At 42.7% G+C, this 25,012-nt stretch overlaps 1 protein-coding gene across 1 annotated transcript in view; it reads right to left on the bottom strand.

The window, feature by feature from the left end:
* Positions 1 to 25,012, bottom strand: part of LOC141127961 (piRNA biogenesis protein EXD1-like) — a 117,163-nt gene that overhangs the window by 5,374 nt on the left and 86,777 nt on the right. The window contains exons 9-12 of the mRNA XM_073614888.1: positions 19,294 to 19,398; positions 12,090 to 12,170; positions 2,486 to 2,629; positions 1,884 to 2,075 (exon numbers count right to left, since the gene is read on the bottom strand). Of these exons, the coding sequence (XP_073470989.1) occupies positions 1,884 to 2,075; positions 2,486 to 2,629; positions 12,090 to 12,170; positions 19,294 to 19,398 (522 nt within the window). The remainder of the gene's footprint in view (positions 1 to 1,883; positions 2,076 to 2,485; positions 2,630 to 12,089; positions 12,171 to 19,293; positions 19,399 to 25,012) is intronic.

Raw genomic sequence — 25,012 nt, 5'->3', positions numbered from 1 at the left:
CTATCAACTTTAGTTTGCTTGCCTTTCATGTCCATTGAATACCACTTCCACAGGGTGACAACGATGCTGTGGATGTTCACTGCAGAAAGAACAGCATTGACAACCCTATAAAAGGAACTGGAAAAATATTGGATCTATTGGCACAATCAACAGGTTAAAAAAACCCATGTTACAGAGAAAAACAAAAACTGCTGTTTTAATGCTAGTGACAGACTTCAGTGTACTGTATATAGTATGTCATCACTCCAGACCGGCCAATCATGAGGCAGAAAACCCTGCATCCAGAAGAAGCCAGGGAGAGGATAACAGCAGTCGGCGAGGGATTATCTTGAAAAAGATAAGAAATTCTATGAGTTTAGTTCTGATTTACCAGAACAAAGCTGTCCAGCAAAAGTGGCAGTTAGAAGGCTAAGACAAATCATTTAAAGTTGAACTAAACCCTCCCATCTATTATAGCCAAGGAAGCTGCCATCTTAGCCCTTGGCTGATCCAAATTGCCATGGTGCTGCACATTAGTGATGACATCAGCCATTTGATGGCTTGACAGTTCAGTTAAAAGCACAAACAACTTTGACAGTCATAATTCATGGCATAGTCTGAAAGTAATGGATTTGGGAAACTGTTAAAGCAATGGGAATAATTCTGTAACTGTTTAAAAAGTGTTTGCTGGGAGTTTGGCTTAAATTTTTTAGTCAAACCTTTCTAAATCTGCTAGTCTAACTAAAGCCTCGTACACACGATATCGTACGACCGAGCGTCTAATTTTTGTCAAAAGCACGTGTGCAGGATTTTGTCTAGCATACTAACGTTAAATTATCGTTTGACAAACACGAACGTAAAGACGTACTACGAGAGTATAAAGAGGAAGTTCATTTCTCAAGCGCCACCCTTTGGGCCCCTTCTGCTAATTTCGTGTTAGTAGAAGTTTGGTGAGCGTTAATTCGCGATTTTCAGATCGTTCCCGATCTTCAAATGACAGTTTGGGAGTAGGCAGTTACGTTAAAAACAACACAATGGAAAATTAACAAGGGACACCAACATATTTGTATCTTTGATCTTAAAAACTCAGGGATAATGGTGTTGTGGTAACTTCCCCCAAAAAATCAAACAACAACCATAATATTATTATTATTTATATCACTACAAAACAGATGCTTTTCAAAATACGTTTGGCATAACTACATCAGTATCACCAGCAAAGCAGCTTCATTATTATCCCATTAAAGAAGATAAGAATGTGTACTGCATTTCGACATTTCATCAATTGCCGCGTCACGAATGTTAATTCTAGATTACGAAGTTCACAAGACCGAACTCTTCAGGGTCGTAACTTGATTCCGATCATGCGTGTTTGTACTTTTGACTTTTGTGTGGCGATTTCTCTACTGTCAAATATTTGCTAGTCTGCTCATCCAGCTTTTGTCTGTCGAAAAATGAAACTGGGATGTCGAAAGCAGCATATTAACGGTAAGAATTTCGGATGACTGGTCGTCAAAAGACAATTCGCTTCCGAAATTCGCATTGTGTGTACGGGCCTTAACACTCTCCTCTCCCCAGACTGACAATGCTTCTGTCCAAGAGTGTTTCTGTTACTTCTTCATAGGGTGGAACAGGAAGTGTGTTAGCGGTTGAATCACTAGGCGAAAATAAAGTTAAAAAAGGCTAAAAAAAAAAAAAGGAAAAAGAAGAATCAGTCACCAACTATAAAGATTATTAAGCTGCAATGTATTTTTGTTTTGGGTTAAAAAAATCGCTTTAAATTTGCCTGCTTGCCTTTGTCCCCTTGTAGGTATGTTTGTAAGGAGGCTGTAGGAGCTGGGAACAATCCCTGTGTCAACAAAACAGATACACAAGCTGTTACGGGGACGTTAATGCTGGCTTACCTGGGTCCAGTTTGGTACATTCTCATTGCTTTGTGTGTACACCTTGATACAACTATTGACCAAAGTAAAAAAATCTGCCATCATGGCATTTATCATTGGAGTGCGCAATGACAAAACATAGGATGCCTCCAGAGCCAAAGCTTTCTGCAGAGTTAGAGGTAGTACGCACAAGGACCAAAGTGGATTATTATCCTGTTTTTGAAAAACACAAAACCATGTGTTACAATTATCAAACCGTGTGTTACAATTATCATAGAATATCAAGCATAATGACAAAAATTGTTATAATGCACAAGAATGAGCCTTATGAGCAATTAAGATTTTTTTACTCGCTCTGAAATATATAATGTACTAGTTGAATTCCATGGGGGAAACAGATCCCATCCCAAATTATTTACTTGATGATGTGCTTTTTTTTTTTTTCTCTCTCAAATGTTTTGTTACAGACTAAAGAGGCAGATTCTTCTGCAGTAGTATAACCCACAGGGGAAGATCTTTCCTTATTATCCCACATCCTGTTGGCAGGGCATATTTTCAGGTGTGTTGCTGTGTCTCCCAGTGAATGGTAAATAGCTTTTATTGTACGCGAAGCATTTGTTTACCTTCATAATTCCCTGTGAGTGTGATAAGAAAGAGATCAGTGACGATGGCACGTTAAGTCGTTTCGTTAAGCATTCTTCTAAAGTGCTTGGGCACTGAGGAAGTAAACCGCCAGTTTCCTTATGAAAGAGAAAGATATCAGCCACCTAAAAGAGAGACAGTAAATACATATAACGTATATAACCAGTTGCAGACTCTGGGCTTAATAGACACGCCCAAAAAAGTCATCCTCGTACACAGAGTGTGTCTAGTACGTCCAGTCCTTCTGCCAGGTTCCCCTCTGTCCCAGTGCCCGGCAATTCAGCTCTGATTAATCACAACTGCATTGCCGAGTACACAGAGAAGGTCTCGGCAGTAGGAGCTGTCCACAAAAAGCAGCCTGGCAATGTTTAACATCAACATTGATCGGCTCCAAATACAGAACGTTACAACGAAACATTGATTCATTTTGTAACTTTCTGTGTTTTTCATCTACAGATCAAAGGGATGAATTTTCGATCTGCAGATGAAGTCAGTTAAATTAACCTATATCAAAATATATATTTTTTTTTAAAGTTAAATGTTCCCCTTTTAGCACGAAGTAACTCCTTATTCTCCTTATTCAATTACAATTCTCCCGGTGATGTTTTTTGATTTTTATCTATTTTATTAACTAATTTTTAAACTTTTTTGTTTTGGTTTGCTTTGTTCATTATTATTTTTTATACCTTTCACATATATTTACACGTATCACACTGAAAAAAGAGCAGAATTGAAAAAAAAAGAAAAAGAAAAATTGACTTTATTTCATTTGTAAATAACTTTGCAATGCTTTGTACCAACAAAATCATATTTTTAGTGTTGTTTTAAACAGGACAAATTACAGAATACTTTTTTTTATTTTTATAATTGACAATTTTTATTAGGTTTCAGCATATACAATACATAAAACATAAACAAAAGAGAATTAAAGCGGGATTCCGTCCCTGAAAAAAAATATTTAAAAGTCAGCAGCTACAAACACTGTAGCTGCTGACTTTAAATAAGTACTTACCTGTCCTGGGTGCCCGCGATGTCGGCCGCCCGAGGCCGACCCGTCCCTCGGCTCTCGGGTCCTGGCATCACCATCCTAAGTAAGGGAAACAGGCAGTGGAGCCTTGCGGCTTCACTGCCAGTTTCCTACTGCGCACGCGCGAGCGGCGTGGCGATCTGTGAATGGCCCCGTGGTTTTCTGGGAACACACACGCTTCCCAGAAGGCAACGGGGCCGCTCAGCTAGGAGCAGAACACGTCGTGGAATAGGAAGAGGCAGATTAGGAAGACTGCCTAGCAACAAGGGTTCAGGTAAGTTTAAAAACATTTTTTTTTTTTAATTTTCTGGTGAAATTTTCTGGTGAAATTTTTTTTTTCAGGGTGGCCCTCCACTTTAAGTAATAAAAGGGAAGTAGTAGTCACACACAGCTCTGGGATGGGCATAGAGGTCTACGTGTGACAGAATTAACATAGAGCACTATGTAACAGGGAGAGGCAGCGCTGAAGTAATTACAGTGCAGGCTTCTCTAATAAACAGACCATCAGTAGGATGCATAATTTATATTTGCATGGCCCGCTATTCCAGAGAAAAGGAGGAAGGGAAGAATAATAGAAAGAAGGAGAAAAAGAAGAAAAAGGGGGGGGGGGGGTGAGAGGAGAGTCCCAAACTGAAGGGCGCATCCCTCCCGGGCTCCGAGCAATCGTATTGTACAGAACGGAGGGGAGGGGGGGGGGGCTCATGAGATCATGGGGGATCAATTCTTTGATACAGAATACTTTTTATGTGCACTAACACTACTTTCAAACCAACACTGCTCAAAAAAAGAAAAAGTGCCTTTTGTTTAGTTTTATTACATTTAATTGTCCAAAGATTGCAAAATAAAATCACTGTTGCAGGACAATATTCACAAAAAGAAGGCCTTGTTTTTCCTTAAAGTGTTACTAAACCCACAACAGTAAAATAATATAATATATGCAGCAAAGCATGCTTGTTATATTCACCGTTGAACCTAAGGGGTTAATCCTCTGCATTGTGTAAAAAGGCTATTTGATCCTGTATTCTCTGATCCTCCCCTTCATGCATTGTCTCCAAAACTTGTCCGAATAAGGCAGTTAGTGGAGTCAGCCTGCACATGATCAGTTTGGTGTGTATTGCTAGAAAGTTTTTTTTCTTTCTTGGGAGAGTACATGTGCCACAGGGCCAATCAGCACTGTCCAGACAGAGGGTCAGGGGTCCTGCTTCCTGATAGGACAGCCAGTGCACTATGAAAACTCCTACAAGCTTTAACCAGGCACCGACAGAAGTCACAAGACTGCTCTAACTGCAGATGAGAAAAGGTATTTATCAGTTTATATTTACTAAAGCTATTGCATTTCCATGTTCTGTGTACTGTGGGAGACCAGATATAGTGAATGCAGGGTCCTGGGTTTAGTAACACTTTAAAAAAAACAATATATGCATTATGTTGTTATCTTAAGCAATGACAAAATTATCGTGGAATAAACAGGCTCGTAGCAGAAATTTGAAAATTCCTCTGTTCCATAAGGGGTAAACAGGTGTCAGAGCTGATGTGGATAATACCTCTGATAATTAACCTATGTAGTATAAACCCAGATTGCACATTCCTGTTTTCTGGTTCAATCGTTTTTATAAGGTTTTCAAGATATAACAAGGTGAGCACCACATATGCCCACGCACGGACTACCAGTGAAAACTGCGCAGAGCGATAAACATAAAGGTGCAAAATATAATCAGACAATCAAACCCGTAAACACGTGGGTGGGAGACCAAAGGGTACCTCATAAGGAGAATCAAAAAAAATATACAAAATAGTTTTCTTCCCGTCCTAAGAACAACCTAAGATAAGAGAAGGAAAATAGAAGGATAAGGGGTTAAATACCCCGAGAGTAGGAGAAAGAAAGAAGAGAAGAGGGAAAGAGAAGGAAGAGGGGGGAGGAAGGAGGAGAGAGGGAAACAGGGATTCAAGAATGTCCCAAGTGATGGTCATACTGGTCGGGTTTAACGAGGGAAAGTAGTACTCGATCCAAGGCTCCCAAATTTTGACATTTGGAGTGGAAGTCCTTCAGAATGATAGATCTGTTTGCTAATCATTAGAGCCGTCATACAATCTTTTACTCCCTGGAATGGGAACGTAGGTTTTTTTTTAGGCCTGGGCAATGGTTTTCTTCGTTGATAAAAAAAAAAAAAAAAAAATAGGATGCCAGCACATTTCCATTTTCAATACATCCTGTTTTCTGTGCTTAGTGCACAACAGAGCATAGATTTTAGTACTCGACCCTAATCACCTGCTCACAGCATATGGATGCCTCATCCTTGATCAACTGCTCACCCCCAGACTTTTCTATGTAGTATGAAGACATTGAAACATCTCACTTTCAATGCTGGAGAATTCTGCTATCAGGAGTCATTTTAACAGGAAAGCTGTATACAATCAGCCTCCCATCTATTTGTTTTTAAAAAAAGTACAAGGTCTACCGCAACGTCTCTCTCCCCTCAACAGATTTAGTTCTGCCTCTTTTCTCCACCCGCCTTATCTACTCTTCGGTGTCCTCCCAACAATCAACTCCTACTTTATTCTCCCTGTGGTTCATGATCAACTCCAACCCCCTGTCCACAATTGGCTACTGTTCAGCCGATTATCTCCCTTCCATCCATAATCAGCTACCTCTGTTATCTCCTGCATCCAACTAGTTTATAATCAGCTTCTCCTCTACCTCTTTTTGCAAAGTTGTCGACCCACAACTGTGACCACCACCTCCTCCCCTACCATTCTATGCTCCACAATCAGCTTCCATCTGTCTTCCCCTGCAAGATCAGTTTTCAGTATGATCCTTCTGCTCCTGCCTGCACAGTGGACATTAGCTTAAAGTGAGATGCCTCCCTCCCCCTCGATTAAATAATACACAGTCTGCTAAATTGTTTTCTGTTTGGGCAATAATGCATACCAGTGAGTTATAAGTCACTCAGGGACCTAAAGGCCATTCAGCTTAAATTAAACCATTCATTAATGGACACACATTTTATCTCATAGTTAAAGCGGAAGTAAACCCATCAGTTTCAAAAAGCAGTTACATTCCCGGCATGCCGGGAATGCTAACTGTCACATTGATTGTGCTCTCAACCAAACTGTCAAACCATCCAATGGCTGGTGTCATAACTGATCACATGTGCAGCATCATGGCAGTTGAAGATTAAACAGAGGCCAAGATGGCAGCTTCCTTGACTGAAAATGATAGGAGGGTTTACTTCCCCTTTAATGTAAAAGAAAGACTTAGGAAATAAGGAGAACTAGAACCCGCCTCCCTCTTACATACACTGTTAATTTTGACATCACATTTCAATTTAGTTTTAGTCATAGTCTTTTGACTAAAATTACATTTTAGTTTTAGTCCTATTTTAGTCATCTGAATTGTTTTAGTCATATTTTAGTTGACTAAAATTTCCAGTACATTTTAGTCAACTAAAATCTAATGGATTTAGTTAAACTGTAATGCATGGCAGTGGAGCTGGCTTCCGGCGAGTGAGCAGCAGCAGGAGAGAGCTCAGATGGGGACAAGTTATCCTGAAGCCATCCTGAGCAGCAGAGGGGTGAGATTTTACCTGGCATAGAAGGCTGAAGAGGGGCCTTGCCATGGTGAAGATCGGTCAGCCTGGGGGGAAATCCCCAGGAGAGCACCTGGCTAAGTTTCCTGGGGATCCCAAGATGGGAGGCCGGGAGACACGAGGAGGAGATAGAGACGCTGCCATAGTCTTCAGCTGCTGTGAAGGAAGACTCACAGGTGGTAAGCCCTTTTTTCCTAGGAGAGATCACTCTCTGAGGAGGGGAAAGTCTCTGGACAGACTGCGTGCAGAAGGTGCTGGTGGGGTAGAACAAGAGGAGCCTTCTCTTAAACAGATCATGGCATCCATACACCTCTGCCAGATTACCTTCAAAGAGCACATTGATAATATCAGAGTTGATCTGTCCTTTTTTAAAGCAGGACATGCAAACAGATAAGGGATGGGCTGCAGAGGCAGAGCATAGAATCTGTGATTAGGAAGATGTAGTTCACCCTTTGGAAGGCTCTGTACACATTGCCCAAAAAGAGTTGGCTGCCCACACTGACAAAATGGGTGACACGGAGGACGGACTGAGGCATAATATTAGGCTGGTGGGATTCCCTAAAGGTGCAGAGGGCAAGCAGCTAAAGGATTTTCTAGAAAGCTGACTCAAACTGAATATGTAGGAACTTTCTCCTGCTTAATCGCCATATAGAGAGAGCGCGTAGGTTTCCCACTCGGGCTCTGCCTCTAGGGGCTCCTCCCACCAATCCTGTTGAAGATTCCCACTGGCTGGATGCCAGGGGTTATCCTAATGCGAGAAGAGGATTGGGCTCTTGCGGGAGTGTTTTCTCCTCTTCTTTTAGAAGTTCCACCTCTACTTTTGGAGTTGGGTTCTTTGGATGCACATCTCCCTGTTGAAGGGCTACTACATTTATGGAAATGTTCTTGTCAGGAACCACAAACCAGGCACAGACAGAAAATGCAGTTAAAAAAAAAATCACACCTTTAATGTAATAGCAAAAATAACAGTTCGGGAACGTAGTCAAAAACAGAAGCCAGGGCTTGGTAGCCAGAGCGGGTAATCAGACAAGCCAGGATCAGAGAACCAGAAGTCATCGTTGTCAGGAGCCAAAAATCAAAAGCAGGAATCTGAAGAGAAGTCAGCCAGGCTAAGTCATACACAGGAACACAGCAGAAACGCACCGGACATGTCGACCATGTGAGGGCATGGAGGGAATGAGTAAAGCTGTTTAAATAGCCAAAAGGGGCTGGCTGTAGGCTGGACTAATGAGGCAGGTAATGATAACCAGGTTAGTCACTGTGGAAACAATGAGTGGCTGGTAATTACCTGACAGCTGATCAGCTTCTGTGCACTGAAAGGAAGAGCTGCTAGTAAATGGCAGGAGCCCAGCCCTGACAGTAATCTTTCCTCATCGGTGGGCCTGGAATATCTCCTGTTTATTTTATATTGACGTATTGACTTTGGACCTGTGGCTCTGAGGTCCTGTGGCCATGGGTCCTGTAAGACTGTAGTGCTATGCATGACCTTTTGTAGCTATATCGTGGTGCAGCATACCTTTAATAGACTTTTATTGTTTGATTGCAGTACAGTATTACCCTAATGCAAACTATATTTAGGTTTAGTCCCATGCCAGATGCCCAGGACCGCCAGATAAAGCATTGTTTTTTAAAAAGACAAGACTGACTATTAACATTGTGTGAGTTGGTATAGACCTTTGACATCCAAGGTCACTTTCCTTTCTTTGTTTTATGGGAATAAAGCACTCAACATGTTGGGTTTGTGTGCGGGGAGGGGGGAGTTGGGGATTGTTTCCTGTTTTACAGTAAATGCTGTAAACTACATGAGTAGTAGTGACAAATTAACATCTTGCACTTTCACGACTCAGATCAGCCCCAATTCATGCACCTTCATACCTCAGATCACTGCCCCCCCACAAATCTGTTTCACCACTGTACCACCCTGCTCTTCTGTCCCAACACTGTAATCCCCTGCTCATCTGTCCCACCACTGTACCACCCTGCTATTCTGTCCCAACACTGTAACCCCTGCTCATCTGCCCCATCACTGTACCACGCTGCTCTTCTGTCCCAACACTGTAACCCCCTGCTCAACTGCCCCACCAATGTACCCCCTTGCTCATCTGCCCCACCACTGTAACCCCCTGCACATCTGCCCCACCACTGTACTACCCTGCACATCTGCCCCACCACTGTACCACCCTACTCATAAGTCCCACCACCTAACCCTCTGTACCACCTAGCTCTTCTGTCTCACCACTGTAACCCCCTGCTCATCTGCCCCACCAATGTTCCCCCTTTCTCATCTGCCCCACCACTGTACCTCCCTGCACATCTGCTCTACTGCCGTACCCCCATTCTTTTCTGTCTCACTGCTGAACCATCTTGTCATCTGTCCTAACACTGAACTTATCTGCTCGTCTGCCCCACCACTATAACCTTTCTCAGAACAGAATTTGATGCCCGTCTGTGGGTGTCCTCTCGTGGCATCGGATAAATTCAAGTATCTTGGGGTCACTATACAACTTCCATTAGATTCATATATGGACAATAATGTTTGGCCTGTTATACAAACATTCAAAGAAAGGGTATATAAATGGAAAGCTCTTCCATTAACTTTGTTGGGGAGAATAAATTTGTTCAAGATGATTTATCTGGCAAAGTTTCTATATATTCTATCCAATGCTCCCATTTACACTCACCAGCCACTTTATTAGGTACACCTTACTAGTCTATGGAAATTAATAAATCCTGGACTGCCGCACCCCGAAAAAAGACATTTTTTTTATAAATAATAACAATTCAAAAACAGCCACCTCGCAGGAACAGTGTATAGCAGTAGCTAACGCGTTTCACATCAATAGATGCTTACTCATAGCTGAGCTATGAGTAAGCATCTATTGATGTGAAACGCGTTAGCTACTGCTATACACTGTTCCTGCAAGGTGGCTGTTTTTGAATTGTAATTATTTATAAATAAAGATGTCTTTTTTCGGAGTGCGGCAGTCCAAGATTTCTTCATTTCCATAGACTTGTGCAAAGTCTGCACCTGCAATCAATTCTAGAGGGTGGAAGCACTCAGGCGATGTCCGGAGGCTTGGTGAGCGGCATATCCTTTCTATACCTTACTAGTATCAGGTTTGACCCCCCCTTTGCCTTGAGTAGTACTGCATTTATCGGTGTATAACACGCGCTGGCGTATAACACGCACCCCAAGTTTAGGAGGGAAGTTTAAGGGAAAAAACTTTTAGGAGGGAAGTTTAAGGAAAAAAAAATTACATTTTAAATGCCCATCAATGCAGCCTTGTACACTGTCCATCTGCAGCCTTGCAGTGTCCATCTGCAGCCTTGCAGTGTCCATCTGCAGCCTTGTAGTGTCCATCTGCAGCCTTCCCCAAAATTGCAGCATGTTTGGGCTTTAAATTTACCGCTGCCGTGATATTCAGCTCTTCTTGGCTCCTCTCGCCGCCGACATAGACCGAGCCAAGTGTACTGTGTACTCGGCTCCGCTCGCAGTCACGCCCCCATCCCGCCCTTGGCCCGGCTCCTATGATGGACACAACACCGGTCCAATGGCAGGACGTAAAGGCTAGGAGGCGGGACTGGGCGTGACTGCGAGCAGAGCAAAGCCTTGCCGAGTACACAGTACACTTGGCTTGGCTCCGTCAATGTCGCCGGCCCTCACAGACAGCGATCAGCGGGGGATCGGTGTATAATACGCACCCACGATTTTAAGGGGAAAAAAGTGCGTGTTATACGCCGATAAATACGTTATTTATAGTGTCCTTTAATGGGATTGTTGGTCATGTTGGGGTACACATTCTGTGAAAATTGTCTGCGGGTTGTGCATTGTACTTCTGTTTTATTACATTTGACCTGTATTTTGGATTATGCCAATTTCCAAATGTTTGTTGTATAACTATTGGCATGTGGTAAAAAAAAAAAAAAATGTAGAAAAAAAATTGTAATTAATTATTTAAACATTTCTCTAGAATTGCCAAACTCATTACATACTCCTGAAGCAAACATCTAATAAACATATTATTTATGGTATTAAGGTTTGAACATCTTTATAAATAAAACCAAGTTTCATAAACAAACAAAAGTATTGCTTTTTGACAAACAGAAGTGCTACTTTAAAATATTAAAAAAACACCCCAAAAGACTGTAAACTCTATTGGCTGTAATACCCTTGCACATATTACCTGAATATATTGCCAACATTAAATATTAGGAAAAAAAATAAAGAAAAGCCTCCTTCTTAGTTTTTTTTTCTTTCAGCAGCTTAGTTGATGCCCCCTACTTATTCCTATGTGGTACTGCAGTGTTCATTTTAAAGTCAAATTTCAATTTAGTTTTATAGACATAGTCTTTTTACTAAAATACCATTTTAGTTATGTTAGTCATCTGAATTATTTTAATTTTAGTTGTTTTTTAGTTGACTAAAATAGTGTTAATTTAGTCGCAGAAAATATTTTCGGCAACTAAATTAACATTGCTTACCTCTTAAAGTATCAGCAGAGTGGAAGTTGATCTTGTGGCTCTCAACCACCCAAAAGAAACTGAGAGCCACAAGTGTGCAGTACGAACATGCTCCATTGACATATTTCCATCACAATGGCAATGGACAGCACTGCCATCAGTGCATGCCCATGCATGCAGTATGCAAGCACAGTAATCCAACTGACATTGCCTGTATAGTTCCAGTGCAGGGATTTATTTTACCAATTCTACAAAGCACTTTCCAGTAAAAATTAAGATTATGAAGCTTATTACAGACAGACAATTTAGCTATACCAGCAGAATTGTATAGTTCAGAGGAAAACTTGTCTGTCTTCCTATCTGTATACATGCACGTGTAGCGTTAGTTGATCAAATCAGTATAAGAGAAATAGTACTTCTGTATACCAGGCCCCATCTATTCCTGACTCCCTAACCACCAACCCTTACACACCCATGCACACCCTTGCACCGAATGTTCATCAAACTAACCTGAGTGTCAAACACATTGCTAATTTCAACCCCATACTTGTGATAGAGGCAGTCTGAAAGGCCACGGCAGTCGTGAATCACCTGTCATGGATGAAGATATAGATAACCATCAAGTAAATGCAATAAACAGTAGTGTGCAAATCAAAGCATGCATGCATCTACACACAGTACAAGTAAATTAGGTGATATGCTACTTCTACAAAATATTGCATCTTTGTCAATGATCCGTCTAAAACTATTACAAATGTCTAGATTTGATTATGAAAGATAAGCAAATCTAGAAATGTTTTGACTAAAGAAGCATTTTTTTTTTTTACATAACAGGTAATACTTTTACATACAGGCAAACTGAGCGACTCCATTGCAAAGATTCACACACAAACATTAAATTAGAAAGCTGTATGCACTTTAGGGATTAGAAAGACAGTGGGGAGGATTTACTAAAACTGAAGTAATCTGGTGCAGCTGTGCATAGTAGCCAATCAGCTTCTAACTTCACCTTGTTCAATTAGGCTTTGACAATAAAACCTGGAAGTTGATTGGTTTCTATGGAGAGCTGCACTAGATTTTGTACATTCCAGTTTTAGTAAATCACCCCCAGTGTATCATATTGAGCTTTAGGTGATTCCTGACTCCTAATTTCTGGCAACTCATAATGTGAGAAGCAATGTTAGGGGGTGAGCTATAGGAGATACCATTTGTACATATACCCCGGAATACTGGGGCACAGTGCAAGAACCAAAATCTACGTGTATCTCTAAAGCCCCATACACACGATAGGACTTTGTACAAACTTTCCCTTGGATTTTTGTACAAAGGGAGTTGGCCAGAAGTTTGTCTTGCATACAGACGACAGGACTTTTCCAGCCAACTTTCACCATATCACGTGGTTTTTCAGCTCTTTACCACCACCCTTTGGTCAACTTGTGTATTGTTGTCTGATATTGTGTCAATCTCACCACTTTTATTGGCGAGATTAACACCTTGCGAGCCGGGTTGACACTGGTGCGGGGATCCGACTTGTATCCCCACCAATGCCAGGCACTGTTTGGTATGAATCTTGAGGGGGAACTCCACGCCAAATTTTAAATAAAAAACCGGCATGGGTTCCCCTCCAGGGGCATACCAGGCCCTTAGGTCTGGTATGCATATTAAGAGGAACCCCCTACGCCGCAAAAACGGCGTGGGGGTCCCCCCCAATCCATACCAGACCCTTATCCGAGCACGCAGCCTGGCCGGTCACCTAGGGAAAAAAAGTGTCAATAAAAAACACAGTAGACAGGTTTTTAAAGTAATTTATTAGGCAGCGCTGTGGTCCTCTTCCGACTTCGGGGGTCTTCTTCCGACTTCGGGGGTCCTTCTCCCGGTGTCCGCATCTTCTGCCGACTCCACCGCTATCTTCTGGTGCTCTTTTGCCATCGGTGGTCTGGACTTCTGGATCGTCTTCTTCCCTTCCAGAGATGTTGACACGACGCTCTCTCCAGCCAGAATGGTCTCTGTGCGCTCCGCAACAGACTTATATAGGCGGTGACCCCGCCCCCCTATGACATCACAGTCCCGGGGCATGCTGGGACTGTGAGGTCATAAGGGGGCGTGGTCATAGGGTGACATGACCACACCCCCTTATGACCTTACAGTCCCAGCATGCCCCGGGACTGTGATGTCATGGGGGGCGGGGTCACCGCCTATATAAGTCTGTTGCGGAGCGCACAGAGACCATTCTGGCTGGAGAGAGCGTCGTGTCAACAACACTGGAAGAGAACAGGGAAGAAGACAATCCAGAGGTCCGGACCACCGCTGGCAAAAGAGCGCCAGAAGATAGCGGTGGAGCCGGCAGAAGATGCGGACACCGGGAGAAGACGCTGGAGAGACCCCCGAAGTCGGAAGAGGACCCCCGGAGTCGGAAAAGGACCCCCGAAGTCGAGAGAGGACCACAGCGCTGCCTAATTACTTTAAAAACCTGTCTACTGTGTTTTTTATTGACACTTTTTTTCCCTAGGTGAATGGGTAGGGGTACGATGTACCCCATACTCATTCACATAGGGTGGGGGGCCGGGATCTGGGGGCCCCCTTATTAAAGGGGGCTCCCGGATTCCGATAAGCCCCCGCCCACAGACCCCGACAACCAACGGCCAAGGTTGTCGGGAAGAGGCCCTTGTCCTCATCAACATGGGGACAAGGTGCTTTGGGGTGGGGGGCCCGCAGGGTGCCCCCTCCCCAAAGCACCCACCCCCCATGTTGAGGGCATGCGGCCTGGTACGGCCCAGGAGGGGGGGGGGGGGGGGGGGGGGGCGCTCGCTCGTCCCCACTCCCTTTCCTGACCGGCCAGGCTGCGTGCTCGGATAAAGATCTGGTATGGATTTGGGGGGGACCCCCACGCCGTTATTTCGGCTTAGGGGCTCCCCTTAAAATCCATACCAGACCGAAGGGCTTGGTATTCCCCAGAGGGGAATTCCCTCTCGCGCTCGCCGCAGTAGGAAAATGTGTTTTTCCTATTGCAGCTAGCGCGAGACGTACAGTAGCCTGCCGCCGAGAAACATTCTTGCGGCTGCGTACTGTAGTTTGTACAAAAGTCCGATGGCTTTGTGTACACACGATCGGACTTTGCTCCATCTGACTTTTGTTGCCGGAAAGTTTGTCCGTTCGCACAGCCAACGAAAGTCCAATGGAAACTGAAAAAGTTTGTCCGATGGAGCGTACACACGGTCGGATGTTGCTACAAAACAGTTCATTTGCATGTTTGTTGTCAAAAAGTCCGATCGTGTGTCGGCCCTTTACACAGCATCTTAGGTTCTTTTGGATGCTGACCCTCGTTAAAGCTTGAACTCAGCTTTATGGGGAAAAATATGGCACCAACCTTCCTTAGAAGACAGCAGATTCTCTGGAACCCCTATTGCAACATATCAGGCTTAATCCAGACATCAGAGGACTAGAGACTAGTTCATACCATCATAAAATTGCAGCTTTTGTGGATGATCTACTCTTATACAGCAGAACCGCATGTTTCCCTACCGGTCCTTTTATCTGAATTAATGGCTGTCAGACTTTAAAGTTAACCTACTGTAGCCATGGTGTTGCAGCTAATAACAAACAGCCTGCCAAATCACCCCACTGCCAGACTTCATACATCACTTCCAGAGACAATGAACAGTCTTTTGCGAGTTTTGTTTTTGTTGTTTTATTCAGGGGGGTACAACTTGGATAGGGATTGGAATATGGGATGCCCATAGGATAAGTCATTGCCATCATATTTTTAGGATTTTAGTACACTGACTCTGATAAAATTAGAGCCAGAAGATTGAATGTGCAAATTGAATTAGGTACGAATCTCTTCCTGCATCTCCATGCAGACTGTTGCTCCTCCTCTGCTCAACCTCAGCAGACTATTCCATCTAAGAGTTCTCTTACCATCACCGTGTGAAGGACAGAGACATCACTTTTGATCGTGTAAAAATGATGGTCTTAGATCTTTCACCTCCTGCCCAAAACTTATTTCCTCCTGTACAGACTTGGTTCCTCCTGCACAAAACTTGTGGTTACTAATTCAAAGACATGCCACATCCTCTTCTTTTAAGTGATAGGGGCCCACTCTGAATAAACCCCTAGACAGGCTCTGGTTACTAGGCCTGCAGTACCTCTCCCCGGAGGCCTAGTAGGATAAAAGCAGTCTTTTGGATAATGGACTACTGTTTCCAGCCAGTCCAACTTGCAAATCATGTGCCAGCAGGCCACATCGACTTGACACAGATCCCCACAGTCTCTTCTCTGATTCAGGACTCCATCATTCACCGTGTGTTTGATGAAGACTCTGCTAATGACCGTGTAAAAGCAGAGTTCCCTCACAGACTCCTTGGCACCTCCACTGTGGTAACACTCACCGACCTTCCAACAGCCCTGACTCCTTGATGAGGAACTTGACTGGACCATGCGTACTGATGGCTTCACCTGCCCTTCTGCTCCAGGAGCTCCCTGCCACCGACCTTGTGGTGACAGAGACATTGCCAATGACCGTGTAGAGGCAATGTTCCCTCACAGCTCTCCCTGGGCCTTCTCCTGCGATTGGTACCCCCCCCCCCAGATGGGGGTGTCCTCCTGCGGCTGTCTAACATGCCATTCCTCACTTCACTCAGCCGACTTCTCCCTCACCTCAGCTTATATAGGAGGCCCGCCCCCTGCCATTACCTCTTAGGGATTGGACAGGGCTCCCACACAAGCTGCCGGCCACTCCAGTTCCAGACACAACTCCTTTACCAGAACCTTCTCTATGGAAACAGGGGAGGCACCCCAGAACTAAAGCATGGGTGGTAACACCCACTGCTACTCTGACCACTCCCAGCCCCTAGAACAAAACAGACAGAATTTGCCTGTGCTGGATAACCTAGTAAACATAAACCTTACTAGCACCTACCTATTAGTAGAGGGTGCTACACTACAAAAGTCAGAAGTCCTCAATGTTGCTCTCACTCCTTGTTCCCTAGCTCGCTTCTGTGACAACTTCCCTTTCCGCTGGGCCTCTCAAATCATTCAATACCTGGGAACCAAGATCCCTTACAATCTCCACCTCATTTTCCATTACAACTTCCATCCTTTACTGAACATTTTTTTCCGCTGACCTGGATAAATGGAAAATTCTGCTGTCTCTTGGTTCGGTAAATGCAACTTTTTGAATATGAATGTTATGCCACTCCTTCTGTATCTAAGCTCTACCAGTTAAGATTCCTCAGGATTTCTTTCATAAGCTCCGGACAATTTTCACTAGCTGTCTGGCAAGGAAAACCTTCCCGTCTTAGGAGATCACTTCTGCAGCGACCAAAGCTTAGGAGGGGGTGGGCCTTCCTGACGCGGCCTTATACTGCATGGCGGTTCACATCAATAGAGTGGTCAACTGGCGTAGACACATCTTATAAATTATGGGTATCCCTGGAACAGCAATCAATATCAGTCCCATTAGCCGGCCTTCCATGGGCTGGGATTCGCTACTCCTGAATCTCCTCTCCACACCCTTTGATTGAACCCACATTACTTGAACTTCGTAGGTACTACTGGATAGCTGAAATGTCCAGCTTCCCCTCTCCATTGACACTCATTAATAGCCACCAGGATTTTGCGCCAGGTTTCTTTGATCAAGCTTTCCAGCTACAGCCGGACTTGAACCTGGTCAGAGCTTCTACTTTCCTTGGCCGTTTCGAGTGGGTCAGTTCCTCAGTCTTATATCCTGCCCTTAATTCTTAGGCATTAAGAAAGTGGAAGATTTTACACTTTCTTTGGTTCCTCCCAGACCATGCTTGTTTCCGCAGACAACCTACCTCGTTTGAGGACCTCTGTCTGGGAGACGAGCCCTTATGGAAATCTCTATGCTACTCCTATGGCATTTTACTTGCAGCCACTTCTCAATATTTTGATTTGTCATGTCATACTGTTATGTCCTATTGCATATCTTAAATAAATAATAATAAAAAAAAGATAGCAGATGAACACATTGAGAAAAACTTCACACTCTTTAAGATGTGATAAAACCCTGCAAGTTTTACACTTACACATTACTTCGCTTTAGCATGAAACATACAGTGCCTTGAAAAAGTATTCATTCACCTTAAAATTTTACACATTTTGTGATGTTACAACCAAATTTTATGTGATAGACCAACACAAAGTAGCACATAATTGTGAAGTGGAAGGAAAATGATAAATGGTTTGCAAAATGTTTTATAAATATGTGTAAAGTGTGCATGCATTTGCATTTAGCCACCCTAAGTCAATACTTTGTAGAACCACCTTTCGCTGCAAATACAGCTGCAAGTCTTTTTGGGTATGTCTTTACCAGCTTTGCACATCTAGAGAGGGACATTTTTTGCCCATTCTTTTTTGCAAAATAGCTCAAGCTCTGTCAGATTGGATGGAGAAGGTCTGAACAACAATATTCAAGTCTTGCCACAGATTCTCAATTGGACTTAGGTCTGGACTTTGACTGGTCCATTCTAACACGTAAATATGCTTTGATCTAAACAATTCCATTGTAGCTCTGGCTGTATGTTTAGGGTCATTGTCCTGCTGGAAGGCGAATCTCTGCCCCAGTCTCAAGTCTTTTGCAGACTCTAACACGTTTTCTTCTAAGATTGCCTGTATTTGGCTCCATCCATCTTCCTATCAACTTTGACCAGCTTCCCGGTCCCTGCTGAAGAAAAGCATCCCCACAACATGATGCTGCCATCGCGATGTTTCACTGGGGGGGATGGTGTGTTCAGGGTGATGTGGAGTGTTAGTTTTCTGCCACACAAGTGTTTTGCTTTTAGGCCAAAAAGTTAAATTTTGGTCTCATCTGACCAGAGTATCTTCTTCCACATGTTTGCTGTGTCCCCCACATGGCTTCTCGCAAACGGGACTTCTTATGACTTTCTTTCAACAATGGCTTTCTTCTTGTCACTCTTCCATAAAGGCCATATTTGTGGAGTGCACGATTAATAGTTGTCCTCCCACCTGAACTGTGGATCTCTGTAGCTCCTCCAGAGTCACCATGAGCCTTTTGACTGCCTCTGAATAATACTCTCCTTGCCTGGCCTGTCAGTTTAGGTGGAGGGCCATGTCTTGGTAGGTTTGCTTTTGTGCCATACTCTTTCCATTTTCGGATGATGGATTGAACAGTGCTCCATGAGACGTTCAAAGCTTGGGATTTTTTTTATAACCTAACCCTACTTTAAGCTTCTCCACAACTTTATCCCTGACCTGTCTGGTGTGTTCCTTGGCCTTCATGATGCTGTTTGTTCACAAATGTTCTCTAACAAACCTCTGAGGGCTTCACAGAACAGCTGTATTTATACTGAGATTAAATTACACACAAATTAGGTGACTTCTGAAGGAAATTTGTTCCACTACATTTTAGTTAGGAGTATCAGAGTAAAGGGGGCTGAATACAAATGCAGGCCACACTTTTTCAGATATTTATTTGTAAAAAAATTTTGAAAACCATTTATCATTTTCCTTCCACTTCACAATTATGTGCCACTTTGTGTTGGTCCATCACATAAAATCCCAATAAAATACATTTACGTTTTTGGTCGTAACATGACAAAATGTGGAAAATATCAAGGGGTAAGAATACTTTTGTAAGGCACTGTACCTTTGAGATGATATAAAAGTAACCCAAATGTGTAGCACGTTTCACAGAAATCTGACATTTTTACAAATATTATGCCACAGAACTTGCCTTAACAATGTTTTCATCCTCCAGTACTCCCTTCAGTCCACATTTAAAGACATTCAGTCCCAGGGTTGCTATATCAAACATGTAAACATGGCTCTTGCTTGCCACCTAATGCAGGTGTAAAAATCAGACATGGTCAGTTTGCACATTTATTGCTGAAGCATATCATCAGCCATACGCAAGACAACAACTGATATGCTTCTTAAAAAAAAGGATATTACAATGTTATAAAAAGCAAAGTGTGGTATCATCAACTAAGAGTGACACCTAACGACAGAAAAAGCAAATTCAATTCCATTATTGCACAATTCTTAGACGGTCAGCATACCTAATACAATAGACAAAACAAAAATTAGGGAAAGAGATCCCAAGGAAAGTAGGTATAATGCTCAACCTCGAATGGTAATGTAAACAACTATACTTTATTCAAGGACTATAGTATAAAATGAAAAACACTAACACATACGTGTCATTACACACCACCACCTATCATCATAAATAACAATGTTATTATACCCTGGTTATTTATATAATTCACAGGGACCCCCTAAAGCCACCACACCAGGGAGGCCGACTGTATTGGCCATTAATGGCCCGCTTGAGATAGTAGGCAAATATCTAAAAATTTGGTTAAAGATATGGTGACCTCACTCCAATCGTATGTTCAGGATACAAGGTACGTTTCAAAGAAAGCACAAGATCTGGAGATCCCAGAGGAGGCCCTACTCGTGGGGGTTGGTGTGGAATCTCTCAACACATCTATCCCCCACAAGTGGGGCCTTAAAGTTATTGCCCATTTACTATGGAATCTCCATGCAGATATGGGTGCCCAGAATGAATTTCTCATGGAGCTGATGGAGTTTGTGCTCATGCATAATTTCTTTCAGTTTATGGGCAGCTATTACCATCAAAATAAAGGCACCTCTATGGGTGCCCCTTGGGGCATCTCTGCATCTGGGACTACGGGAGGAGCCAATAGTCTATCCCTCAGCAATGTTCTGTGCCCATCCGTTGGCCTGGGTATGCCACATTAATGATGTTTTGCTGGTATGGAGGGGATCTGTTAAACAGCTTCAGGAATTTATGGTGGAGTTGAACAAAAGTGAGATAAACATCCGGTTAACCTTAAATTTTCATCATTCCATGATCCCCTTCTTGGACCTGTCCATCTTTAAAGGATTGACAATTACCCACATGTACATTTAGGAAAGATATGGTAGCACTTTACTTTATGCCACCAGTCATGTGCCACCTTTTAAATATTCCCCCACTGGCATTCAGATCACAAGTCATTAGGGAACAGCTCTGACATGAGGAAGGAAAGCCCTGACTCTACCAAGATAGCAATCTCCAGAAAGACAGTGCAAAACAAGTCAGTAGTGTGGAAAAGATCAGCTGCAGAGAGAGCACATCAGTACCGGTCACTAGTTTCTTGTCTTCTGCTTTTTTGGCCATAGCTTCCAGAATTCAGGTTCACTTCAGTTTTAAGCTGGCCATACACTAGAGGAATTTCACAGGGAAACCTTCCTTTTAGGGCCTTTCATTGGATTTTGGATCATTAGTGAGGGTCAAAGCACAGTTCACTTTCAACCACAGTGCCAAAAATATTGAAAGGAGCAAAACAGAAATTGTTGAATGGTGAATGTGGTTTTTATGCGAGAATACGCATTCATTCCAAAAATCGAATGTTAAAAGCAAAATGGATTCAAATGTACTATGATCATTTTAGTACGAATGTTCATACAAACGATTGTTTAGAAAATCTACAAGTGTATAGCCAGCTTAAGTTTCTAAAATTTATTACAGGCCAGAAACCTAAACCAATCTTACCTCAATCTAAAAAGTGCAAATATAGATATTCTTAATTTATAAAGAACAATCTTACCAAAGAGCTTAGGTAAACAGAATCCTAGTTACGGTAATTGTAAAAAGGGAATTTTTTACAATTCCAATTTTCAATAGGGGTCTCTGGTTCCATAGGGGGATGGACACAAAACAAAACAAAAAAGAGAATTTCTTTTTTCTTCGAATCCCTAAAGTGGTTGAAAACTTAGTTACACCACATCTATAGTAACGCTTACCTGTAGGTACTGTAAATATCTCCTAAACCTACACAGTTTAGGAGATATTTACCAAATACGCTTGCGCCAAAGTCATCGGCGCATGTGCACTGAAGAAATGGCTCGTTCGTGCTGTTTCTTCGTCAGCTGTGCAGTACTCGGCATACTAGCTCATTATGCCTTTGTGTTACAGGGTTTTTTGGGTGTTTTTTCTCTTCGGGTTTATAACCACTTTAAGAGACATAAAAAGTCTTAAACCTTGGCAAACAAAAAAGCTCAAGATCAACCAAGAATATTACCCCTCCCACTACCAGGAAGCCTATGTTTTGTAAAAAAAAGCAGTACAAAGAGCATGCTCATAAGTATAGAGGGGTGAGACTTGTGTCCCGCAATGGACTCCAATCCAAATGATTTTACAGTGAGCACAAAAATGTGCTTTCTCACCCAATTCGGGACACTGGAAAATTGTAAACCTTTGAGATGTTAAAAAACTGTATAACTGAGGGGTTGGCAACACAACAATGGCTATCCGGCCCAATGTAAATAACAACTGGGGACTTTCTGCAGCTCCGAGAGCCCCCTTAAGGACCTTATGCATGAATATAGCATCAGATAAGGTAGAAACATCCACCTTAGCACTTAGAGAACATGCGAACAGAAGACCGAATGGCAGACTTGCAAATCTGGGAAACAGAGGCCTGGTGCCTAAAAGCACAAGTCTTACCCAAAGCCCTAGTGGAGCGAGCCCTAAGAGGAAATGGGGGACCAGAACTTAAATGATGATCAGTCGAAGGCAACTAGAAATAGTGGAACAAGAAGCTGGGGCACCTCTACTTTGGGTCATCCAAATCAGTCTTTCTGAAAGAAGCAGTGGCAATGTGAAATACTTGCATAGCCTGAGCCACAGACAGACAACAAAGGGAAATTTCCTTTTGATGGACCACAGCCACACAAAAGGGACTGGAGAACAATGTCTTTGTTAAGGTGAAAGGCAGAGACTACCCTGGTCAAGAAGGAAATCCTGGGTCTCAATCCCACCTTGTGTCTATGTGAGACCAAAAAGGGTCCTTTACAAGATAAGGTTGCCAGTTCAGACACTCATTTCAGAGAAGTGATAGGACAAGGAAAGCAACCTTGTTGATGAGAATAGAGAAAGGAATGTCTCTCATGGGTTCAAATGACAGCTTCTAAAGCACTGAAAGAACCAGATTCAAATCCCAAGGAGTAACAGGGGAAATACATAGAAGGGATACCCTCTGCATAAAGAACTTTAAGCAAAGAGTGGGAAGCCAACAATCTCAGAAAAGGAAAGAAAAAAAACAAAACAGACACTTGGCCTTTGATGAAGCTGAGATGCACGTCCTTGCCTTGAGCATCATAGGAATCAGCGACTTAAGATGCCCTGTCCTTCAGAACCTGGACTTCAACATCCATGCTCTTAAAGTTACCAACTGAGAAGCAGGATGGCAAATCGGCCCATGGGACAGGAGATCCAGGCAGTCTGGCAGGGCTCATGGTGCATTTGCTAAAAGCCTTACCAGTGTACCACATCCACCTGGGCCCAACTGGAGCAATAAGGATCACTGGAATGCCTTCATCTCGATCTTGCAAACCAGCCCCATTATGACATTTCAGGGCAGGAAAGGCATAGAGATCTGAGTGTACTTCCACGGAGCCAGCAAAGCACCCACTGCTTCCTTCTGCACCCGGGAACAAGCTTTTTCAGTTTGTTTTTAACCACTTGCCCCCTTTCTAACTAGGCCAATTTTCAGCTTTCAGCACCCTCACATTTTGAATGACAATTACTCACTCATGCAACACTGTACTCATATGAAATTTTTGTCATTTTGTTCCACACAAATAGAGCTTTCTTTGGTGGTATATAATCACCACTGGGTTTTTATTTTTTGCACTATAAATGAAAAAAAAAACCCAAAAATTTTTGTAAAAGAATCCATTTTTCTTCGTGTCTGTTATATAATTTTGCAAACTAGTAATTTTTCTTTATAAATTTTGGCAAAAAATTACACTGCTACATTACTAGGGATCGACCGTTATATTTTTTTCGGTGCTGATACAATACCGATATTTTGGCCACCTCTCCTGCCGATATTTTTTACATTTAAATTTTTTTTTTTGCACTGTCATTTTTCATAATTTTTTTTTTTCGGTAATATTGGTCAGTTTCTTGACTGATACTTCTAAAAAAGTGAATATTTGGTCGGTCGCCGTAATTGGTCGATCCCTATACATTACCTTTGTTAAAAATAACCCAAATAAGTATATATTATTTGGTCTTTGTGAAAGTTAAAGCCTACAAGCTATGGTGGCAATCACGGAAAATTGATCACACCTGATGTCCTAATCTTATTTCTTGAGACACTAACAAGCCAGAAAAGTACAAATACCCCCCAAATGACCCCTTTTTGGAAAGTAGACATTCCAAGGTATTTAGTAAGAGGCATGGTGAGATTTTTGAAGTTGTAATTTTTTTTTTTAAGTTTTTCTCCCACACAGCATATGCATACTTGTAACTACACCCCAAAACACATTCTGCTACTCCTCCTGAGTATGGCAATACCAAATGTGTGAGACTTTTACACAGCCTGGCCACATACAGAGGCCCAACATGCAAGTAGAACCTTCAGACGTTTTAGGAGCATAAATTACACATCTAATTTCCTGACAACCTATCACAATTTTGAAGGCCCTGGAGCACCCGGACAATGAAAACACCCACAAAATGACCCCATATTGGAAAGCAAACACCCAAACGTACATTCTATGAGACATTATAAGTCTTTTGAACATGTCATTTTTTTTCCACAAGTTTTTGAAAAATGTGGAAAGAAAACTAAAAACGCTTTTGTTTTTTAAATTTTTTTTTTTTTTTACACAAAGTTGTCCATTTATAAAGATATTTCTAACACATAGCATGTGCATACCACAAATTACACCTCAAAATACATTCTGCTACTCTTACTGTGTATGTTGATATCACATATGTGAGACTTTTATACAGCCTGGCCACATACTGAGGCCCAACATTCAGGGGGCACCGTCAGGTGCTCTAGGGACATAAAATTACAAATCGAATTTCCTGACTACCTATTACACTTTTGTGAGGCACTGTAGGGCACTGATGTGGTATGGATGAGCCACGGATGAGGCACGGATGAGCCACGAATGAGGCATGGATGAGCCACGAATGAGGCATGGATGACCCACAAATGAGGCATGGATAGCCACGAATGAGGCATGGATGAGCACAGATGAGGCATGGATGAGCACAGATGAGGCACGGATGTGGCACAGATGGGCATGAATGAGGCAGGCATAGGTGAGGCACAGATGGGCATGAATAAGGCACGCACAGATGAGGCATGGATGAGGCACAGATAGGCATGAATGAGGCACAGATGAGGTATGAATGAGGCACAGATGAGGCATGAATGAGGCACAGATGAGGCATGAATGAGGCACAGATGAGGCATGAATGAGGCACAGATAAGGCACAGATAAGGCATGAGAGAGACACATATGGGCATGAATGAGGCACATATAGGCACTGCTGCAGTCTCCCTCATCTCCCTGCACGCTGCACCAATCGGTGCGTACAGCTTGCGAGGAGAGAGCTAAACTGGACATGCGCTTGTTGACAA

Source organism: Aquarana catesbeiana, linkage group LG01 (assembly GCF_042186555.1).
Source record: "Aquarana catesbeiana isolate 2022-GZ linkage group LG01, ASM4218655v1, whole genome shotgun sequence".
In the NCBI taxonomy this organism is placed as follows: Eukaryota; Metazoa; Chordata; class Amphibia; order Anura; family Ranidae; genus Aquarana; species Aquarana catesbeiana.
The sequence above is the reverse complement of the archived record's forward strand: the minus strand, read 5'-3'. Positions and strand labels throughout refer to the sequence as shown.